Source organism: Salvelinus alpinus, chromosome 3 (assembly GCF_045679555.1).
Source record: "Salvelinus alpinus chromosome 3, SLU_Salpinus.1, whole genome shotgun sequence".
Taxonomy (NCBI): Eukaryota; Metazoa; Chordata; class Actinopteri; order Salmoniformes; family Salmonidae; genus Salvelinus; species Salvelinus alpinus.
The window spans coordinates 9314094-9338347 of NC_092088.1; the positions used below are offsets into that span (position 1 = coordinate 9314094).

The window sequence follows — 24254 nt, forward strand, 5'->3', positions numbered from 1 at the left end:
TTTTGATTGAACTTATGAATGCATAAGTAGTGTATTTGATCACTCCGATTTATATAAAATTATTGCGTACAGTATAAGAAGTCAAATAATGTCTGACTCTAAACCATCTCTCCCCCCCCATCAGAATTCATCGAGGGAGTCTCACAGTTCAGTGTCAAGGGGGACAAGGAGTCAAAGCTTCGGTGTAAGTAGACAAATCTACTCCATCTCCATTACATCCTACATCTATACACCTCTCACCACACAGTTAAATAATCTGATCTACAAAGACAAAACCCATCCCCTGTCCCCCACTTGCCAAAGTAGAAACAGAATGCCTGATAGCATCAATGAGGCTTTCTCCAAAATACAAAACCAAAAGGTCTGTGTTCAGGATCGCTGACTTACCTACACATCCTTCCACGTTTCTCTCCCCCCCCTGACCCCCCCCTCTAGTCGCCTTCCGGATCTACGACATGGACAAGGATGGCTACATCTCCAACGGGGAGCTCTTCCAGGTGCTGAAGATGATGGTAGGAAACAACCTGAAGGACACACAGCTCCAGCAGATCGTGGACAAGACCATCATCAACGCAGACAAGGACGGAGACGGCAGGATATCCTTCGAAGAGTTCTGCTTAGTAAGTCTGGGGTCGTGGGTGGCGGGGGAACTAGAGTCGTGGGTGGCGGAGGAGGAACTGGGGTCGTGGGTGGCGGAGGAGGAACTGGGGTCGTGGGTGGCTGGGGAACTGGGGTCGTGGGTGGCGGGGGAACTGGGGTCGTGGGAGGCGGGGGACTGGGGTCGGGGGTGGCTGGGGAACTGGGGTCGTGGGTGGCTGGGGTCGTGGGTGGCTGGGGAACTGGGGTCGTGGGTGGCGGGGGAACTGGGGTCGTGGGTGGCGGGGGGGTTAAAAGGATACGGCAAGATGCTACCGTACCTGTAGACTTTAGCCAGTTAGCATTGGCTCACGAAACTACTTCCAACTTCCTTCATACTGCACGCAGAGGACATTTTCCAGAATTGTGCAACCCTATTGGGGGGTCACTCCAGTTCTGGAGAGCTGTTATGGTTGATGGCTTCTCCTACCCAGCTCTATCACACCAGAGGGCTTATTCAGTGGAGGGTAATGTTATGTATAAAGCATGATTCTAGCCCATTTCACTATGAAAGTTCTGTATTCTGTTTCACTCTTCTGAATAAGCTATATTTGGCACATATTTCTCTAAGGCAGCGGTTCCCAAACTTTTCCGTTCCGGGGACCACCAAATCACCGTGAAAAGCTCTCGAGGACCACCATTGGCAGTAAAATGTTGTACATTTTAGCAGTGAATGTAACAAATTACAGGCTTATTATTATTATTATTATAAACAATTTGAATTTCGAAAAGTAATGTCAAATTGCTTATAATACAATTAATACTCCCAACTGTTATTTTCTTTGGAATAATTTTTTAAATTTGTATTTAATTAGATTTATCAAAAATAATTGTCTGAACAGGTTGTAAACCACTGCTCCTAGAGTCTTGAACTGAAACACTGTTCTTGTGGGAGTATTACCTTCAGGACAAGTCACAATGTTGGACCATTGTTATAATTGGTTTGTGCTGGAGCAGCCCAAGGTTGTTGTGAAGGGATTGTGTGACTTCATTTGAAGAGACTCATTCATTAAAATAGCTGAGAGTGTAAGACAGTATTACAGAAAAGACAAGGGGTTAACAGGATACTGTAGTTATACTAGTATTAAGGGGTTAAAAGGACAATGTAGTTATACTAATATTAAGGGGTTAACACGATACTGTAGTTATACTAGTATTAAGGGGTTAACACGATACTGTAGTTATACTAGTATCAAGGGGTTAACAGGATACTGTAGTTATACTAGTGTTAAGTTGCCTCTCTTAGTTGGAATCATGTTGCATGATTTTGAATTCTGCTAATTTAGCCAATAGCATTAAGAATCAATGTGTTCCAGCCTGCTTTTACTCTAGAATTGGAATAAGATCTATTTGGTTCTGTTCCTTCTCTCTTCTCCTAGGTGGTGGGTGGCCTTGACATACACAAAAAGATGGTGGTAGACGTGTGAGCCTGTCCCTCCGCTCCTCTCTCTCCCTCGCTTTCTTCTCCATCGGTCTCTGAAAATCTGCTCAAGACGTCTGGCAAACACTTTGTGTATTTCAATGGAAGTATTCTCTCTCCCCGTGAAGCTACTTTTTTTCTAAACAGGCCACAAGCTTCGCGAAGCCAATTTAGTTGTGTTATTGAACTCCGATCCTCTCAATAACCTGAAGGACAGCTATTCTCGTTTGTAAGAGCATCCCAGTTTGAGGGAGGGAGGGGAAAGGTTGGCTTGATTATATTTTGTAATGTAATTTTTTTTAAATATTTATTTTTGTTCTGGTCTCTTTTTTTTTTATATAGACAAGTATATCTATAATGTTTATTTTGTGGGGAAATGTGTCATTATCTGAGATGTTGCGTTTAAATAATATACTTGATTTCGGTTACAATTCAAAACGTAGGGTATAAAGTGCCAACCAGGACATATCGTATTGTTATTATTAAGTATCCACCATTGCTGTCAGTGATGGGCTTTGATGAGTCAAACGCTCGCTGCATCATCAGTCAATTATTTGACTCTTGAGCAGGTTGGATTAGATCAATTAAGCCTGACTCTTGAGCAGGTTGGATTAGATCAATTAAAACATTTGACTCTTGAGCAGGTTGGATTAGATCAATTAAACCATTTGACTCTTGAGCAGGTTGGATTAGATCAATTAAACCATTTGACTCTTGAGCAGGTTGGATTAGATCAATTAAACCATTTGACTCTTGAGCAGGTTGGATTAGATCAATTAAACCATTTGACTCTTGAGCAGGTTGGATTAGATAAATTAAGACATTTGACTCCTGAGCAGGTTGGATTAGATCAATTAAACCATTTGACTCCTGAGCAGGTTGGATTAGATCAATTAAACCATTTGACTTGAGCAGGTTGGATTAGATCAATTAAACCTGACTCTTGAGCAGGTTGGATTAGATCAATTAAACCTGACTCTTGAGCAGGTTGGATTAGATCAATTAAACCTGACTCTTGAGCAGGTTGGATTAGATCAATTAAACCATTTGACTTGAGCAGGTTGGATTAGATCAATTAAGCCTGACTCTTGAGCAGGTTGGATTAGATCAATTCAACCATTTGACTCTTGAGCAGGTTGGATTAGATCAATTCAACCATTTGACTCTTGAGCAGGTTGGATTAGATCAATTAAGCTTCTGATCACATTAAATATACAATACCTGTTGGAAGCTTAGGATAGGATGTTTTATTTATATATGTTTATACTTTGAGATTATTATTCTAAACGTAGAGATAGATGCCAAGAAAGTGATGTCTTTGCATACTTATTTGTATTTTACTTACTTTAACGACACGTTTTTACGTTGAACCATATGACAATCCCCCAATGTAAAGTAAATGGGCGGCAGGTAGCCTAGCAGTCAGAGGCGAGCCAGCAACCGGAGGGTTGCTAGTTTGAATCCCGGGTCTGACGGGAAAAATCTGGAGGGAAGTGAGCTGGTAACCAGAGGGTTGCTGCTGGTGTCAAATCCTAGATGGCATAACCTGCCGTTGTACCCTTGAGCAAGACCCTTAACCCCCCCCCCCACAGCAACTGCTCCACGGGCGCCGTAGTATGGCAGAGTCCCCTGCTCTAACCTCCGTGTGTGTGTCTTGGGATTAAGTCAAATGTTCCGTTGCACCTTGTGTACAATTGAATGAATTAAAGGATATTGTACAGCTTGATCACTCAAGTTGAAAAAAAAATCTCTTAACATGGACCATGTATTTGTATTTTATTTTGAACTGAGGAATATCCTAAAATATTGAGATGAGAAAGATTTAATGAATGTCAGTGAGTTATCGAGACTCAACTGCAGGCAGCATATTAACTGTATATTAGGTCAATGTTTGCTCATCTCAGTAGAGGCTGCAGCAGGCAATGTTAAAACACCCCATGAATAGTGCAGTTAGAATACAGGGTTCTTTCTAATGCAACAATGGAGTTACTCGTAAGCTTTTGACATGATAAATAGGAATACTGTACATTTGAGAGTGAAGATTTAAGAACCTATCACGATCGCTTCATCGGTCCTCTCCCTATGTGGTATTCACAGTAGGGAGAATGACACAAGTTTAACCAAACCGCAATTTAAGGTGAAATGGGCATCCCGAGAAAATAATTAACAAAATGGCGGCGGGTTGCATTTTAATGATACGATAGTTGGTTTGGAGACGTCTCAAATGCCTCCCTGCTCCCTATATAGTGTACTACTTTTTAACCAGGGCCCATAGCTCAGGTCAAAATAAGTTCATCATATAGGGCACTGTACAAGTGGCTTTGCTTGGGCCTCCTATGTTTGCATGATGATTTTCCTTGTGCATGTAGATGATCCATTTAAATAATCCTCGTTAAACACGTGAATGGTGAGGTCAGTAATAATGATATTTAATAATCTACTGGGAAACATAAATGGATTTTGTCCAACTTTGTTAAATGTTCACATTATGAGCAGTAATCCAAACAAACTGGAACTACACGTTAACTTTGTACCCCCCCCCCCGATCAGCGAGATGATGCTTCTGGTCCCAAAGTCAACTGCCACTCACTGTACTCTGCACTGTTTTGTATAGAAGCTTTCCTTTCCGTCATCTATATAGTTCAGACTTTAGTTCTGCAAGTACTACTTTCTCTGAAGGGGACTCGGTGCTTTTTAGTTTGTGTGGAAACTGAAACGGTTAAGTTTGACTAATAGTTATTTTCCCCTTTCTCTGCATGCTGCATCTGATGCTGTGGGACTGTTGGAAACTTGATATTGTATGAAAAAAATAAACACACTTTGAAACATTTTAAGTACGAGTTGTGTGTGGTCACTGTTTCCCCGGTGGGTCATTCACTGTTTCCCCGGTGGGTCATTCTCCCTACTGTCAATTTGGCACTTTAGTCTCACAGAAAACTAAACAGTTTCACATTAGGGTTTCTGAATTTTTATTTACAGTAACTCAAATTTTCACTTTGTAACAATTAATTGTTGGCCTCCAAATATTTTTAGGTTCAGATTCAAACAATAAGATTTTATTGAAATCCAAAAGACAATTAGGAAAAAGGGGCAAATCATTTTCATGCAAATATCCCCTGTGGAAAGAGACAGACCAGTCCAGATGTCGAAGGCAGGTAGACACCTCCCAGGTCAAAATGTCCAGCTTCAACAACAAAAGTCCTGGAAGATGTCAGGCAAGGGCCCACATCCAAAAAGCGTCTCAGGAGTGCTGATCTAGGACCAGGTCCACCCATCCATATTACCTTGTGTTTTAAAAAGGCAAAATTGGTCTAAGATCAGAATCTTGGTGAATACCTGACTTACATCAGGCGACGAGAATATAAATCCATGTGTGACTTTTAGAATCTCTCTGCTGTCCTGCTGGCCACGACCCTGATGTTACCGTACACCTTAGAAGGGGGACTTCCTGTATGGGGAAATAGACATGTATAATATCAATAAAATAGTAACAGTCAAAAGTTTGGACACACCTACTCATTCAAGGGTTTTTCTTTATTTTTTTCTACATTGTAGAATAATAGTGAAGACATCAGAAACTATGAAATCATGTAGTAACCAAAAAAAGTGTTAAACAAATCAAAATATATTTTATATTCTGCATTCTCTCAACCAGCTTCACGAGGTAGTCACCTGGAATGCATTTCAATTAATAGGTGTGCATGTTTAAGTTTATTTGTGGAATTTCTTTCCTTAATGCATTTGAGCCAATCAGTTGTTGTGAAAGGGTAGGGGTGGATAGAAGATAGCCCTATTTGGTAAAAGACCAAGTCCATATGGCAAGAATTACTACATGATTCCATATGTGTTACTTCATAGTTTTGATGTCTTCACTATTATTCTAAAATGTAGAAAATAGTAAAAATAAAAAATAAAAAAAATAAATGGAATGAGTAGGTGTCCAAACTTTTGACTGGTACTGTATATAATATGCTATTTAGCAGATGCTTTTACTCAAAGCCACAGTTATCTTCGCATACACTATTCATATGGGTGACCTGGGAATCGAACCCACAATCCTGGCATTACAAGCACCATGCTCTAATAACACGGTGGCATTTCCTAAAACACTTCCCATTTTAATACACGGGACTTGGGCAATGGTGAGACGTGATTATATGACAAATTCACATGGCCAATAGAGTGGTGTGGAGAAGCGCCGCCGACCCTTCGTGTCTGGAAGTAATTTAGTCATTGGCGCGCGGTAGAGTTGCTGCTTTCTCTTGTCAATTAACTCATGACATTCCTGGATTACTCATTATATTAATAAACGTCTGATTTATTTAACAAATACGATAGTCAGTTTAAAAAAGGTTAAGGGTACAAGACTGTACATATCTGGATGTGTTGGCAAAATGACTACATATCCCATGGAGCCAAGCGGGGAGAGGCTGCACGTTGTCAGTTCCAAGACCAGTCAGAAACATCCAGCTAATCCGACACCAATGGATCTCAAAACTGAACTTGTATCCGAGGTAAGTAGCAATGAAAACCTTCTCCACCGTCGTCTTACGACAGATATTTCAAACCATTCATGACTATACAACAAAACAAATAATTTAAGTTTCTTTCCAGCTCATTTATTAGTTGCATAATAGTAAAGGAGTTTTGCAGTTGAGGATGCGGTATTTATGAAGTTTGGCAATGAGGACGAAAACTAGCATAGTTTAGCTATCCAGCTAGTTTAGCCAGGGAAAACAAGCTCGGGTCTAGTTCGCTTGTGAGCCCAGCCGGGTGCACATGCGCACTTAAGCTAATTCAGGAGACAGTTTGTATGCCCTAATATCAGGAACTGGTGGCGATAAGTTTGATGAAACAATTCAGAGAAACAAATCAGATGACGTATATTTAAGGTGATCCAATCGATATTCAATCCCGAAATCAGCTGTAACTGTCAATAGTAAAACAAAGCTTAAGAAGACATATGAGTGAAACCTGAAAAATGAATGGTGTCGCTTCCGGACACGGTATACTCCCCTTCCTCACCACCACTCTACTGACTTCCACATCTCTTTCAGTCTTACCTAAGATGAGGTTGCATATCGCTGTCCGTGCCATCTTAATATTCTGGAAAGATCCTAATATGTGTACTTTTCTGTAAAATATTAAAGACACCAACAAAAAAAGGTAATGATGAAACCATAAATAATAGTCTTTGAATGTAGACCTAGAATTCTAACTATTACGTCATAACATGGGGCCATAGCACTACTCACGAGTCTGCCAGAACAATCCTGGTCTTGGTCACATTTTCAATGGTGAATTTTGTTTTGCCTCCTTTCCCTGCTATCCTCCCAATAGCTCTGGACAAATGGTCTCCTTTCAGTGGTTTTACTGCCAACGAAACAGAAAAAATTAGTACGGTGAGAAAAAGTTAACGCACTTAGTATGGGCAGAGACCGTGCATAGTTTATTTATTTGATAGTGACAATGTAAATCAATCAAAAGTTATGGAAATGTGCCATATTTAGCCAGCTGGCTAGTTTTCATCTGTAGTCCCGGGGCACAAAATATTAAAAAGGTAGACAATAAGACTGGTTTTACTGACAATAAAAACAATTAATTGAAAGAACCAAGACAGTCAGTGAAAAATGTGCACTTAATAGTGAAAAGAGCTTGCATACTACAAACAGGGATGAATTAAGATAACACACTAGCCCAAGGCTAGTACTTTTCAGACCGGGCCAGTAGAAAGTGTGCCTAACTACCCCGATGACTAGTGAAATGTTGTCTTTTCAAATATCGCATGGCAAAGAATGTCACCGGGGCAAGTACACATCGTGGTTTACAAGCCTGGCTGGCCAGTGCCCATAATCCATTCCTGACTAAATATTGTAGGTTGTAAAGGTAGAGCATAACAGTGCTGCCAGGCAGGCCCTTAGTTACCATCTGTGACATCAAAGGTTTCTAGGAAAAGTTCATCCAATCTGACGAGAGCAAGGGCATCCTGGGGAGACAGACAAGGTGTTGTTTAGATTCAACAGAACAGGGGAGTTGTATTGTCAATAGACGTTAAGGTTAATTAATAGCCTATATTTCGACTAAACTTTAGAGGCCTCCCAAGGGAAAGAGAGACAAGGTGTCAGATTCCTTTTACATGATAAACAGTGGGGTTGTATTCTCAATAGACATTATGCTTTAGGCATAGTCAGCATGTTTAGAGTAAAGACTACTGCATGCTAGAGGTTCTGGTAGACTTCCAGGCATTGCGCTAATGCTAGTTAGCAATGGCTCACGAAACTGCCTTCAAACTCCACGCAGTGACAAATGGTATCCATGAGTTAATCTGACTCTGGGTACATAGAAAAACGTATCCACAATCTCTCACTATCCCTTTAAACATATTTGACTTGAAAGAAGGGAGATGGCCTGTAATTCTCACTATGTCAATATAGAGCAGAGATAGTAGTGTGCTGCTGGATGACTGGATCCTTCTCATTTCATCACCCCAACAAGATAATGCCTTCCTTTACCAGAAGGTGCTGCTGGATGACTGGATCCTTCTCATTTCATCACCCCAACAAGATAATGCCTTCCTTTACCAGAAGGTGCTGCTGGATGACTGGATCCTTCTCATTTCATCACCCCAACATGATAATGCCTTCCTTTACCAGAAGGTGCTGCTGGATGACTGGATCCTTCTCATTTCATCACCCCAACATGATAATGCCTTCCTTTACCAGAAGGTGCTGCTGGATGACTGGATCCTTCCCATTTCATCACCCCAACATGATAATGCCTTCCTTTACCAGAAGGTGCTGCTGGATGACTGGATCCTTCTCATTTCATCACCCCAACATGATAATGCCTTCCTTTACCACAAGGTGCTGCTGGATGACTGTATCCTTCTCATTTCATCACCCCAACATGATAATGCCTTCCTTTACCAGAAGGTGCTGCTGGATGACTGGATCCTTCTCATTTCATCACCCCAACATGATAATGCCTTCCTTTACCAGAAGGTGCTGCTGGATGACTGGATCCTTCTCATTTCATCACCCCAACATGATAATGCCTTCCTTTACCAGAAGGTGCTGCTGGATGACTGGATCCTTCTCATTTCATCACCCCAACATGATAATGCCTTCCTTTACCAGAAGGTGCTGCTGGATGACTGGATCCTTCTCATTTCATCACCCCAACATGATAATGCCTTCCTTTACCAGAAGGTGCTGCTGGATGACTGGATCCTTCTCATTTCATCACCCCAACATGATAATGCCTTCCTTTACCAGAAGGTGCTGCTGGATGACTGGATCCTTCTCATTTCATCACCCCAACATGATAATGCCTTCCTTTACCAGAAGGTGCTGCTGGATGACTGGATCCTTCTCATTTCATCACCCCAACATGATAATGCCTTCCTTTACCAGAAGGTGCTGCTGCTTACCTCAACCTGGAATCCCAGAACGAAGGCTCGGACGAAGTCTGCAGCTCTCGTGAGAGAGCCAATGTCCTGTGTGTCTTTACATGTCTGAAATGAAAGACACGTTCGTATTAAAGGCCTACTTTCTAGACACCAATACAAATAAAAATCGCTCAGGGAATCTCATTGCACTTACTTTAATTTCCACATTTCTGGTTTTGAGGTTGAATCTGACTTGGAGCTGTAGGTTCTCGACGATGGGTGTGAATATCTTCAGCCAGTTCTCCTTCAGAGGGGTATACCTGTGGGCCGGGACAGCCACCTTACGCATCTCATCAGAACCACCCTGAAACAAGGAGACAAAAAAAATGACAGTGAAAATGTTAGAATTGTCATCACAACTTCTCACAGTGGTATGTGCAGATTGTGTCTATTGGTAGCTTCAACAGTTTCATGACATTGTTGTGTAGCCTAGACTAGAAGAAAACCGCACTGGCTGACTATAATGTAGTCTGAGACAGTGACACTTAATATTAGTGCGGGCTAAAGGCTTCCTTTTAGGCAGTAAGAATAATCATAGCCATAGCGTGACATTGCGCATGTGCAAGACTCAGACCTTTACACGGGACGAGAAAATGTTCTACCCTAACAGGCAAAGTTCAAGCTAAGTGTAATAATTCAGTAAGAAATATGTAGTCATATATAAAAATGTTGGATTTACTTTACCTTAAGTTTGTCGCCTGAAATGGGTGGAAACTGAGGCCGCTTGCATGCTACGGAGTCCTGTGCCTCCATATCGACTCCATCCATCTCGCGTTTTCGCTTCGATGTCTTCTTTGATTTCACCTTTACGAACGCTTCTGTTGTGTCTTCACTGTCCATAGTAGTAGCAACTACCTCCGTTGTTGGATTATTATCAGTGTCCATAACGAATTTCGTTTTTTAACAGTAAATAAAGCAAAAATGTTAGGAGAGGTACATGAAGTTATACACGAGGTTGTTCCCGTGTTTTTGAAAGGACCCAAAGTCTGTTCAACATGCGCCTGAGTGCAGTGTATAATTCTGTATGGATTTTTAAAAACACATGTTTATATGGCATTATATATATATATATATATTAATGGCTGCTAGGGAATAGTATGTAATGTTTTGGAAAATATAACGACATTCACAAGTATTCAACAAATATATTGTCTTTGCTATTTTTCATCCGGCTAAAATGTAGGCAGCACTTTATATGGCCTTCCATGTCGTTCGTTTTGCTACAAAATCGTGTTGACAAGTTGCCGAACCAAAAAATAAGCTTGCTATTGTATTAATGTCAGAAAACCTATATATTTTTCATTATTAGCGCTCGTAACATTTTCATCGTCGTTATTGTCATTCCAGGGAAGAAATGTCGACGCCATTTGAGAAGCCACAAATTATAGCTCACGTTCAGAGAAGTTTGAACTACACAGTGTTTGATAGCAAATGGATTCCTTGTAGTGCAAAGTTTGTCTGTCTGGGAAACTATGCAAGGGGCACCGGAGTGATGCAAATATACGAGGTGGAACATGGAGAGGTTAAACTCATAAAAGAGGTAGCTAATTTTGTATTGTTTGTGCTTTTGTTTTCGAGCTAGTTCAAGCTTTTAGCTAGCTAGGTACGTTAGCGTTCTAGTTTGTTCTAGAAAAGTCGTTCGGTTACCTTTTGTTACCATAGCAACTAGTAACACAAGGACCCCTGTCCGTCTGTGATACTGCAGCAGCGATTGTAGCTAGATTGGTTTCTACTGTTGTTAACAGTGCCATGTCAAAAACAAACATACACGAATAGCAACCATGCATGTTCATGTTGTTATCCGTTGCATTCGTTTGGACCCTAGCGAGAACTATTTGGACCTGTTTCCCAAAGACAAGAGAGTACCCTTTTTGAGGCAATCCATCTAATGAATTTCAGTAATGGACAAGCATAACAATGTCCTGTTATCTTTCACAGATCGAGAAAGCAAAGCCCATCAAGTGTGGGACATTCGGGGCCAGCTCTCTACAACAAAGACATATAGCAACTGGGGACTTTGACGGAAATCTCAATATATGGTAGCCTATTTATTTACCAACTATCTGAAAAGACATATCACATGTCTTGTCAAATAGATTTACCCTACCACCAGCATGTGCTGCTATACATCATAAAAGCTATCCCTAATAAAGACATTGGTAACAGCGTGTCCAGACGCCTGGTCCCAGGTCTGTTTGTACTAGCCAACTCCTTTGCGACCACATAGGAGATGGTGGCTATACAGCATTAACAGATCTGGGATCAGGCTATGTGTCTGTTAAGTCAAATTAAATGCTGTTAGTCTATACATGTTGTCTACAAAGCATGTGACAAACAGTGAAATGTTTACTTACGGGTCCTTTCTAACAATGATGAGATAAAAACTAAATAGAAATAGTGACACAAGGAATAAATACACAGTGAATACTGAATACAAAATAATATGGCTATATATATATATATATATGTGTGTGTGTGTGTGTGTAGATGATAACATATATATAGGTGCATGATGTGTCTGTCTGTCTGTAGGAACCTGGAGATGCCCGATGTGTCTGTGTACTCTGTGAAGGCCCACAAGGAGATCGTGAACAGCATAGATGGTGTCGGGGGCCTGGGGATCGGTGACGGGGCCCCCGAGATCGTGACTGGGAGCAGAGATGGTAATTATTATATATATATTTTTTAAGATGACTTTAATCCTGAGGGTGTGGCTAGGATTCTTAGGCAAGCACTCGTAGGATGCTGTAGTAGAAGAGAGAATACAGACAGAAGTCATAAATGCAATAACATCAACTGAGTTTTAGTTTCAAGTACAGGATACACATGGTGTACAGTGTACACCGTCCAACTAAATGCTTTCACGCAGGTTCCTTCTCGACAACCCAACAACAATAAGAAATAATAAAAGATAAGAATACCAACAAGTAAATGGCTCAGTAGAATAGAATAAACATTTTAGCATAAATATAATACAGGAAGGCACAATTTATAGTACAGAAATTATTTACACCCCTTGAATTTTTCCACATTTTGTTGTGTTACAAAGAGGGATTAAAATTGATTAAATTGTCATTTTTGGTTGGTCAACGATCTACACAAAATACTTTAATGTCAAACTGGAAGAAAAATCCTAACATTTGTAAAAAAAAAAAATATATATATATATATAATAATAATAACTCATCTTGATTAGATAAGTATTTAACCCCCAGAGTCAATACGTGTTAGAATCACCTTTGGCAGCGATTACAGCTGTGAGTCTTTCTGGGTAAGTCTCTAAGAGCTTTGCACACCTGGATTGTACAATATTTTTAAAAGTCTTCAAGCTCTGTCAAGTTGGTGGTTGATCATTGCTAGACAGCCATTTTCTAGTCTTGCCATAGATTTAAGGCGATTTAAGTAAAAAATGTAACTTGGTTACTCAGGAACATTCAATGTCGTCTTGGTAAGCAACTCCAGTGTATATTTGGCCTTGTGTTTTAGGTTATTTTCCTGCTGAAAGGTGAATTTTTCTCCCAGTGTCAGTTGGAAAGCAGACTGAACCATGTTTTCCTCTAGGATTTTGCCTGTGCTTAGCTCTATTCCGTTTCTTTTTATCATAAAAAAACTTCCTAGTCCTTGCCGACGACAAGCATACCTATAACATGATGCAGCCACCACCATGCTGGAAAGTATATGGAGTGGTACTCAGTGATGTGTTTTGATTTGCCCCAAACATAATGCTTTGTATTCAGGACATAAAGTTAATTTCTTTGCCACATTTTTTGCAGTTTTACTTAACTGTTTTAACGTCACCATTGGCCTCATGGTGAAATCCATGAGCGGCTTCCTTCCTCTCCGGCAACTGAGTTAGGGAGGACGCTTGTATCTTTGTAGTGACTAAGTGTATTGATACACCATCCAAAGTGTAATTAATAACTTCACCATGCTCAAAGGGATATTCAATGTCAGAAGGTTTTTGTTTTTTTACTCACTGACCAATAGTTGCCCTTCTTTGTGAGGCATTGGAAAACCTCCCAGGCCTTCGTGGTTGAATCTGTGTTAGAAATTCACTGCTTGACAGAGGGGATAATTGTATGTGTGGGGTACAGAGATTAGGTAGTTATTCAAAAATCATGTTAAACACAATTATTGCACACAGTGAGTCCATGCAACTTATGTGACTTGTTAAATAAAGTTTTACTCCTAAACTTATTTAGGCATTCCATAACAAAGCGGTTGAATACTTATTGACTCAAAACATTTCAGCTTTTAATTTGTAATTAATTTGTAAATGTTTTGAAAATACAAAATTCCACTTTGACATTATGGGGTATTGTGTGTGTGTGTAGAACATTGAAAAGAGAGATGTACTCTCTTTAATCTATTTTAAATTCAGGCTGTAACAACAAAATGTGGGAAAAAGTCAAGAGGTGAGAATATTTTCTGAAGGCACTGTACACATGTTTTGAGGGAATGTTTAAATTGCACAGTATTTAAGTTGTCCAGTGTTTAACAATAATAAATAAGAGTCTGGTAGCAACAGTTGTGATGTAGTATAACTGTATACTGTGTGTGTGGGTATGTGCAGGTGGTCAGTCCAGTTCAAGTGCTCAGCAGTCTGATGGCTTGTAGACATAAACTGTCACTGAACCTGTTGGTATCAGACCTCATGCTCCGATACCGTCTGACACCTACTCAGCGTCTCACAAAGACACAGCGGTTGGAACGAAAAATATTAAATTTGGACTCATCAGACCAAAGAAGAGATTTCCACCGGTCTAATGTCCGTTGCTCGTGTTTCTTGGCCCAAGCAAGTCTCTTCTTATTATTGGTGTCCTTTAGTAGTGGTTTCTTTGCAGAATTTTGACCATGAAGGCCTGATTCACACAGTCTCCTCTGAACAGTTGATGTTGAGATGTGTCTATTACTTGAACTCTGAAGCAAATATTTGGGCTGCAATGTCTGAGGCTGGTAACTCTAATGAACTTATCCTCTGCAGCAGAGGTAACTCTGGGTCTTCCTTTCCTGTGGTGGTCCTCATGAGAGCCAGTTTCATCATAGCGCGTGATGGTTTTTGCGACTGCACTTAAAGAAACTTTAAAAGTTCTTGACATTTTCCGGATTGATTTACCTTCATGTCTAAAAGTAATGATGGACTGTCGTTTCTCTTTGCGTATTTGAGCTGTTCTTTTAACAAGGCACACCTCATAATTGAAATGCATTTCAGGTTACTACCTCATGAAGCTGGTTGAGAGAATGCCAAGAGTGTGCAAAGCTGTCATCAAGGCAAACGGTGGCTACATTGAAGAATCTCAAATATAAAATATATATTTGGTTGCTACCTGATTTCATGTGTTATTTCATAGTTTTGATGTCTTCACTATTATTCTACAATGTAGAAAATAGTTAAAAATAAAGAAAACCCTGGAATGAGTAGGTGTGTCCAAACTTTTGGCTGGTACTGTACTTGCATCTGGCTTTTACTCAAGTGTTTCCTTTATTTTGTCAGTTGCTTGTGTATTCCTCAGTGTTGATGAACGAGTACTGGATGGATGAATCTTTTAACATGTTCCAATCTGTATTCTCAAAACAGTCCTGCAAAGCCGGCATCTTACGTGAGGCATCATAATATGTGTTTAATGTTATCCCTGCTGTCTGTTTTCTGTCTTCCAGGGACAGTGAAGGTGTGGGACCCCAGACAGAAGGACTCACCTGTGGCTAACATGGAGCCAGGGGAGGGGGAGGCCAAGAGAGACTGCTGGACCGTAGCTTTTGGTACATATGAGAGAAAAATGCTAGCATAATGGTAACCCATGGTTTCCCATGTTGCGTCCCATGCTGTCACTTCACTCACCTGCGCTCATCTCAAATCTGCATTGGGCTGCAGAATTAATAGATCTCATGTTGTCCTTCGCTTACAGAACTTAGCAAAGCATAGGTCCTAAATGTTCAAGTTACTACATTTTAAAATCCCATCATAGTGATCAGTTAACCCGTCTAAGGTCCGTTTGACCATTTCTTTTCCAGGCCACGCCTTCAACGACCAGGACCGCTGTGTGTGTGCTGGATACGACAACGGAGACATCAAGCTGTTTGACCTCAGGAACATGTCTCTCCGGTGGGAAACCAACATTAAAAATGGGGTGAGGCCAACTGAAGATACCAATGGCCGGTTTCCTGCACCCAGATTAAAGGGAAAGTGCAAGATTTTGGCAATTAAGGTCTTTTTCTATTTACCCAAAGTCTGATTAACTGATAGGTACCAATTTTATGTCTAGGCGTGCAGTGTGCTAGCAGTACCTGTATACCTCCAGTTATTGTGCTAACGCTAGTTAGCAACAGCTCACAAAACTACTTACAACCTCCTTCATAGTGGATACAGAGACATAAAAATGTTATCAATGAGTTAATTTGACTCTGGGTAAATAGAAAGTAGGGCTGGCTTCCTGGACACAGATTAAGCCTTCTTCTCAACTAAAATCTCACACTGTCCCTTTAAACCCAGTTCTATTCAGAAATGCATTTTCAATGGGGATTTTAGTTGAGAAGAATGATTAGGTTCTGTTCTATCCGCATCCAGGAGGTTCAGCTTTACAGCGTGATTGAAATTTAAAGGTAATGTTCCCGCTTTAGCGGAGACTGCATTCAGGGTAAACGCTGCATATGTCGGCTCAAATCGGAAATTACCTTTACATCACGGAATCTGTAACGTTTCAGCTTTACAGACTGAATAGAGCCTTTAATCTGTGTCCAGGAAACCAGTCCTATATGTCTGGAGAATGATATGGTAGTGGTGATCTATACCTGCTTTTTGGTCCTATCGATATTGACACAGTAACAACCTAACCCTTCATACGGTGACTATGAACAGCCGACCTTTAGATACATTAAAGGTCCAGTGCAGTCAAAATTCAGTTCTTTCTGTGTTTTGTATCATATTGTACAACAGCGGATGTAACTAACACCTGGAAAAATGTGAAAAATGTTCATCAGTCTTATTTCCCGATAGTTGCTGGTTGAAAATACAATCTACACTGGACCTTCTAATCAGCCTGTTTGAATAGGCGGGAGTTTTGGATTGTTTAGTAGACCAATAACACTGAGTTCCAAACCTCTCTGCCAATAACAGCTAGTTCAGTTTTCCCCTCTGATTTTGCAAGAAGCTAACCACATAGCAAGATAAACCAAATGTACAACTGCAGAGCATTTAGCACATTTTAGACAGTTAACTTAATAGTTATAAGATATCTAGTTGGCAAACATTTAGTTGTAAATTCCATACAGTAACTAGGTCACCTGGCACGTGCTGCACAACGGTGAATAACTCACGAGGCTCCGGTCTCTCGTCATTGTAAACAAAACAACATGTGACTGGGGACAACCGGTAAGTTTCATAATGAAAAATCATGTAACAGGCCAAATGAAGGCAATCTCATAACCCAGTGCACAAGCTGAGTGCAGGTATTGACTTAAAAAGTCAAAATGAACATTAAAATATAGTAAACATGAAGATAAATAGTTTTAATGCTATTGAAAATCAAAATACCCCAGTATAGCGCCCAAGCCTAATTTCTACCTCTACGTTGGACATTTTTAAATGTTTTTCCTGGATAATGTAGTGTGTATGTAGTGTTTCATGCTCTTATACATCTCTGTATTCTACAAGGGCCCATTTTTTCCCCCTTTCAACACTGAGACCCAAGCGACGAAAAAGTACATTTTTAATAAATTACATGTATACTTAAATACAGTACAAATTAACAGAACTTACTTCAGATACGAGATATACTAGAATAGTACATCTGTACGTATGCTTTACACATACTATCATTTCACTTCAATACACTTATTAAAACTGTACTTTTATATTAATAGTCTTTTAGTATACAATATGTTCACTATCATTACCCTGCAATACACTGATGCACACAGTAATGGAGCACAATGACCTTCCATGTTGTGTGTTTTAGGGGGTAGATAGCTTCTGTCAATGTAATTGTCTTCATAATTTCCAATTCCCCATACAGTCCATTCAGAAAGTATTCAGACCCCTTGACTTTTCCCACATTTTGTTACGTTACAGCCTTATTCTAAAATGGATGAGAGAAAAAACAAATCCTCGTCAAATCGACACACAACACCCCATAATGACAAAGCGAAAACAGGTTTAGACATTTTTGCAAATGTATTAAAAATAAATACCTTATTTACATAGGTATTCAGATCCTTTGCGATGAGACTCAAAAATTAAGCTAAGGTGCATCCAGTTTCCATTGATCATCCTTGAGATGTTTCTACAACTTGATTGGAGTCCACCTGTGGTAAATTCAATTGATTGGACATGATTTGGAAAGACACACACCTGTCTATATAGGGTCCCACAGTTGACAGTGCATGTCAGAGCAAAAACCAAGCCATGAGGTCAAAGGAATTGTTCTAGAGCTCCGAGACAGGATCTGGGGAAGGGTACCAAAATATTCCTGCAGCATTGAAGGTCCCCAAGAACACAGTGTCCTCCATCATTCTTAAATGGAAGAAGTTTGGAACCACCAAGACTCTTCCTAGAGCTGACCAAACTGAGCAATCGAGGGAGAGGTGACCAAGAACCGGACAGAGCTCCAGAGTTCCTCTGTGGATATGGGAGAACCTTCCAGATGGACAACCATATCTGTAGCACTCCACCAATCAGGTCTTTATGGTAGAGTGGCCAAATGGAAGCCACTCCTCAGTAAAAGGCACATGACAGCCCACTTGGAGTTTGCCAAAAGCCACCTAAGGACTCTCAGATCATGAGAACCAAGATTCTCTGGTCTGATAAAACCAAGATTGAACTCTTTGGCCTGAATGCCAAGAGTCACATCTGGAGGAAACCTGGCACCATCCCTACAGTGAAGCGTGGTGGTGGCATCATACTGTGGGGATGTTTTTCAGTGGCAAGGACTGGGAGACTAGTCAGGATGGATGGAAAGATGAACGGAGAAAAGTACAGAGATCCTTGATGAAAACCTGCTCAGGACCTCCGACTGGAGCGAAGGTTCACCTTCCAACAGAACAACCCTAAGCACACAGCCAAGACAACACAGGAGTGACTTCGGGACAAGTCTCTGAATGTCCTTGATTGGCCCAGCCAGTGCCCGGACTTGAACCCGATCCAACATCTCTGGACAGACCTGAAAATAGCTGTGCAGCAACGCTCCCCATCTAACCTGAAAGAGCTTGAGAGGATCTGCAGAGCAGAATGGGAGAAACTCCCCAAATACAGATGTGCCAAGCTTGTACTGTCATACCCAAGAACACTCGAGGCTGTAATCACTGCCAGAAGTGCTTCAACAAAGTACTGAGTAAAGGGTCTAAATACTTGTATAAATGTGATATTTCCGCTATTTATTTTTATACATTTGCAAACAATTCTAAAAACCTGTTTTTGCTTTGTAATTGTGGGGTATTGTGTGTAGATTGATGAGTAAAAAGTTCTACTGAGGTCATTTGTCTCTGCCAGGAGCTGAAGTTAGTTCTGCTGAGGTCATGTCTAGTGCCAGGAGCTGAAGTTAGTTCTACTGAGGTCATTTGTCTAGGATGGCTCGGCTGTCCACTCCAGGGACTCAGTGCCTGATTGTTGTCTTCTTTGATTACTGTCCGGCAGGTATGCCACGTGGAGTTTGACAGGAAGGATATCAACATGAACAAGCTAGTGGCCACTTCGTTGGAGGGGAAATTCCACGTCTTTGACATGAGGACCCAGCACCCCACCAAGGGCTTCGACTCTGTTTCCGAAAAGGTAATTAGCCCAATAGAAGGCGGAAAAAGTGTCAAAGGTTATTTTTCATCCCCTGGTGGTGGTGAGTCAGTTGTGGTTACGGATGGGGAGAGATAATTATTTTAAAAAGTTTTCACAACTGGATCTGTGTGGCGGCCATGTTTTTCTTACATGCTCATGTCCATGAAGCTGCATGCCAAAGATCACATAAGGCAGGTGGAGAGTGTGGCTTTTTCAATCGTTCCTCCATGAAATGAAAACACACTTGACAAACTTGCATTAAAGCCCTGGGCTTAGATTCACAAAACCTTAAGAAGAAATGTCTTAACTGTCATTTTTCTCCTTAACTATAGACGTGTGAAGAAAGTTAAGCAAAGTTGCTCTTCCTCAAAGTTATTGGAAATGTTCTTAAGTTTTTTTCCTATGACTGTTCCTAAGAAAAATACAAAATGAGATTCTTGAAAATAAGGCTTTAGGATTTCTTCTTGGAAATGTACTTAACTTTAGGACAGCTAAACCCTTGTCTTGTGACATCTGGATACTTTTGTAACCATGAACATTTTCTTACGCCACACTGCCACAGACACAGTTGGCTACCGGACAGTTAAATACAACAAGAAAGCGAATTAAACGCGCATTATCTAGTTAGTCATTAACAATATATTACCATTTTCTTAAGTGTTAAATAGCTAGCGTTAGCACGTTAATTTCCAAAGAAGTACTTGGCTAACTTATCTAACGTTAATGTTGTTAGCTATGTTGGCTAATGTCATTACGCGTTAGCTAGCTACTAGTAGCTAACTAACTTAGCGGTCGCGCAGTCTCTCTACCACCATCTCTCTTATCATGGACAACATCTTCTCCTCCAGCTGGTCCACATGAATGGTGGATACCCCCCTCCAGTCTTCAACTCCCTGCTTCTCTCAGCTCCATTCTTCTTAGCAGCCGACTTGACATCAGACTACTTTTCTTTTCACTGTCCCTTGCCATACCCCAACGGCCGAGACAGACTCGGCCACTCTCGTCCTTCTTCTCTTTTTGGTCTCTGCAGTGACCCCCGCAGTTATCAAGTCTCCTCAACAGCAACATTTTACTGGCTGCTATTTCCTCCACCATCACTTCAAGCTCTTTTTTGCTGAAGTTTTTATTGCGCATTCCTTGGTTATCCATTTCTGGTTTTGATATAGCTAGTTTGATGGCTATAATGTATGAAAAATAACATTTTGTTTTTGTGTATAAAGGGTTCACAAGCCAACTAAAAAGATATATTCTCGAGACATAAAGCAGATAAATAAATGGAAATATCAACACTGTTATAGTGGGCCAAATCCTATCATTCCTGTCACATAGGCCTATTCATTGGTTTCAATCACATCACTAATGGCAATGCAACATAAGATATTTACAAAGTTCTTTAAAAAATATATATATTTACGAAGTTCCAAAGAAAACTATGAATTCCTAAGAACATGTTGAGGAATTGCACTCTTATGAACTTATTTTTTTTCCATAAGAAACTTCTTACGAAAAAACATATGTATACGTATATGTTTTGTGAATCCGGCCCATAGTTGTGTCCCAAATTGCACTCTTTCCACTATATAGTGCACTACTTTTGACCTGAGAAAACCTTTGACCTCTGTGGGTAGCCTTGCGGTTTGACCAAAGATCTATGGGTAGTCTTGCGGTTCGAGCGTTGGGCCTGTAACCGAAAGGTTGCTAGTTCGAATCCAGGACCCGACAAGGTGAAAAATCTGTGGATGTGCCTTTGAGCAAGACACTTAACCCCAATTACTCCAGGGTCAAACCCTGGCCATGACCCGGCTCCAAGGGTGTCTGTCACAGGGAGAGTTGGGATGTGCAATTTCTGTGGTATTTTTTTAGGAAAAAACATTTCCAATTCACACATGCATATTAATACACACTAGCACATGTATGAAATAGGACAAATATAATACACCCACCAAAGTATTATTTTAACCGGAGCCCTTTGGGCCCTGGTCAAAAGTAGTGCACTTTTAGGGATTAGGGTACCATTTGTGACGCGGCCCTGACTCCGTTCGTCTGGTGTTTTAGGGAAATCAGAGAGGACTTTGCCTCCATACCTCTTTTAAAATATTTGTGTTGTTCATTGAGCGATCAACAGTCGGCACATAAATATATCTAATCTCATTTTGGATGGGATTTGAAGGTTGGGAGTGTTTTTCAATCCACTCCGATTGTTGAGTTGTTTCTAGTTTCATGCCTCTTCCCCTAATCAAATTTGTTGGGTTGTACATCTGCCACCGACATGGGATTTTACCGACCTTTGGCTGTATATATGCTACTAGACCTTTTGGTTTGAACTTGCAATCACAGAAATAGAATGACCACCCACTAACTTGAATGCAAATCCCATTCTATGAATTATATTTCTCTGCTTGCAATATCCATTTTAAAAATGTTTAATTCTTCGGGATTGGTGTCCCTTCCACGGGACGGTTGAGCTAACGTAGGCTAATGCGATTAGCAAGAGGTTGTAAGTAACAAGAAAATTTCCCAGGACATAGACATATCTGATATTGGCAGAAAGCTTATATTCTTGTTAATCTAACTGCACTGTCCAATTTACAGTAGCTATTACAGTGAAAGAATACCATGCTATTGTTTGAGGAGAGTGCACAATTTTGAACATAGTTATTAATAAACAAATTAGGCACATTTAGGCAGTCTTGATACAACATTTTGAACAGAAATGCAATGGTTTATTGGATCAGTCTAAAACTTTGCACATACACTGATGCCATCTAGTGGCCAAAATCTAAATTGCACCTGGAATAATACATTATGGCCTTTGATTGTAAAAAAATATATATACAAAATAACGTTTTTTTTTTGTTGTGTCTTTTACCAGATCTATTGTGTTATTATACTACATTCCTTTCACATTTCCATACACTTCAGTGTTTCCTTTCAAATGGTACCAAGAAAATGCATATCCTTGCTTCAAGGCCTGAGCTACAGGCAGTTAGATTTTGTTATGTCATGTTAGGTGAAAATTTTAAAAAAGGGAGCTAATCCTTAAGAGGATTAGCACATTGTTTTGTATGTAATGGATTCTTTCCATTTCATCCCAGGCCCATAAATCGACGATCTGGCAAGTGAGACATCTGCCCCAGAACAGAGACATCTTTATGACAGCAGGGGGAGCTGGAAACCTTCATCTATGGAAATAGTAAGTAACTTTATCGATTCTCCACTAACTTGGTCAAATGGATTTCAACCCATAACCTCAGAAACATGTCTCTATAATGGTAAACTAACATCAAACATGGTTAGTTCAGACTCTAAATCAATGCTCTTCACTCCTGGTTTTGGAGGGACACGGCTGGTACAGTGTGTGGTCTGAATCCTAACTTGAGATTAACATGCATAATTGGCATCAGTGCATGATGTACTGTATGTCAAAGTCTGAGTTATGCGCTTTTATCTCAAGTTACATGTAGGATTTATCCCTGAATGAGTCTAGACTAGTGTGTAGATGCATCCTTGATTCACGCTGCCTTTGTCCTGTTAACAGTGAATACCCGGCTCATAGGATTTACTGTCTTCTGTCCTGTTAACAGTGAATACCCTGCTCAGAGGATTTACTCTCTTTGTCCTGTTAACAGCGAATACCCGGCTCAGAGAAGTAAGAAGGACTCAGATGAGGTGGACATGGGCGTGGCCGGCACTGTCACCCTGCTGCAGAACGTCACTCTGTCCACCCAGCCAATCGCCAGCCTGGACTGGAGCCCCGACAAGCAGGGTCTGTGCGTCTGCTCCGCCTTTGACCAGTCCGTCCGCGTCCTCATCGTGACCAAGCTCAACCGTGTGTGAGGTGTACGGTGGAGTACCCCTAGACTCTGATCTTGGCTCAGTTTTGCATCCCCCCCCCAGATGGTGAAGAGGGTACATCAGAAGCAGATGTATGATTAGCAAAGTAATGTCGGTGAGGAAGAGGTGAACCCCAGCAGGACTGTGACCCAACTAGCTATCTATCTTCAAGGCCTGCTATTCTAAGTTAAAATGACTAACAGAATACCCAGGGTGCCTCTATGGATGGCAGTGAGAAACACTCCTCCTTGTAATTCAGTAGAAGCTCGCTCTCTCACTCTCTCTAGTGTCCCTCTCTCTATCTCCAGTCGCCCTCCCTCTCTCGTCTCATCAAACAGTTTCTATTGAGTCACACAGCGGATTTTGTGGAACTCAATATCCTTTGTTTCTCTCTCTTCCATCCATCCTTTCTCCTGTTCAAACCATGTGTAGCCTATGTTTCTAATGGCAGGTTGATACTCTGAACAAAATGCTTTGCTAACTGAAGTTAGCATATTTTGCTGCTTGAGAAAAATGCTTGTGGTCTTTATCTTTTGCTAGACAGGGTGTGTTTGATTGGCACATGCCTCCAGTTTTGCCTACAAATGTTCTTACTGTGACTTTGTTATAAAACACCCTACTGGGGATGACTCGTTACAGATTAAAATGGCCTTTTTGAGAAAACTAGTATTGTCTTATTGCTTTGGAATTTTAATACTCAAGTCTGTGATCTAAATGTACATGTGAAGTGTTGTAAAGGTACCATGTTTCATGAGCTGAAATAAAAGCTTGCAGAAATGTTCCAAATGCTAATTTGTTTCCATCCCTGTTAGTGATCATTTCTCATCTACCAAGATAATCCATCTACCTGACAGGTGTGGCATATGAAGAAGCTGATTAAACAGCATGATCATTACACAGGTGCAACTTGTGCTGGGGATAATAAAAGGGCACTCTAAAATGTGCAGTTTTGTCACACAACACAGTGCTACAGATTAGACTTTGAATGAGTGTGCAATTGGCATGCTGACTGCAGGAATGTCCACCAGAGCTGTTTCCAGAGAATTAAATGTTAATTTCTTGACCATAAGCCGCCTCCAACGTCGTTTTAGAGAATTTGGCAGTACATCCAACCGGCCTCACAAATGCAGACCATGTGTAACCACGCCAACCCA

General features: G+C 40.7%; 3 protein-coding genes across 4 annotated transcripts in view; 2 read left to right on the forward strand and 1 right to left on the reverse strand.

Moving 5' to 3' along the window:
* LOC139569983 (calcineurin subunit B type 1-like) overlaps positions 1-4890 on the forward strand; it is a 34651-nt gene extending 29761 nt beyond the window's left edge. For both annotated transcript variants that reach the window (XM_071391395.1, XM_071391394.1), the window contains 3 exons: positions 125-184; positions 436-620; positions 2016-4890. In XM_071391395.1, the coding sequence (XP_071247496.1) occupies positions 125-184; positions 436-620; positions 2016-2063 (293 nt within the window). In that variant the 3' untranslated portion in view covers positions 2064-4890. The remainder of the gene's footprint in view (positions 1-124; positions 185-435; positions 621-2015) is intronic.
* Positions 4891-5008: 118 nt separating this feature from the next.
* Positions 5009-10525, reverse strand: pno1 (partner of NOB1 homolog). Its single transcript, XM_071391393.1, has 7 exons — positions 10188-10525; positions 9658-9807; positions 9486-9569; positions 7982-8042; positions 7312-7429; positions 7120-7190; positions 5009-5504 (listed from the first exon to the last, which is right to left on the reverse strand). Exons 1-7 carry the CDS (start codon positions 10386-10388, stop codon positions 5437-5439), a joined length of 753 nt encoding a protein of 250 aa, XP_071247494.1. The 5' UTR covers positions 10389-10525; the 3' UTR covers positions 5009-5436.
* Positions 10526-10689: 164 nt separating this feature from the next.
* dnaaf10 (dynein axonemal assembly factor 10) lies at positions 10690-23892 on the forward strand. Its single transcript, XM_071391392.1, has 8 exons — positions 10690-11043; positions 11442-11542; positions 12036-12166; positions 15162-15263; positions 15516-15631; positions 19132-19266; positions 22362-22459; positions 22896-23892. The coding sequence occupies exons 1-8, from the start codon at positions 10858-10860 to the stop codon at positions 23101-23103; spliced, it is 1077 nt and encodes a 358-aa protein (XP_071247493.1). The 5' UTR covers positions 10690-10857; the 3' UTR covers positions 23104-23892.
* The last annotated feature ends 362 nt before the right edge of the window (positions 23893-24254 follow it).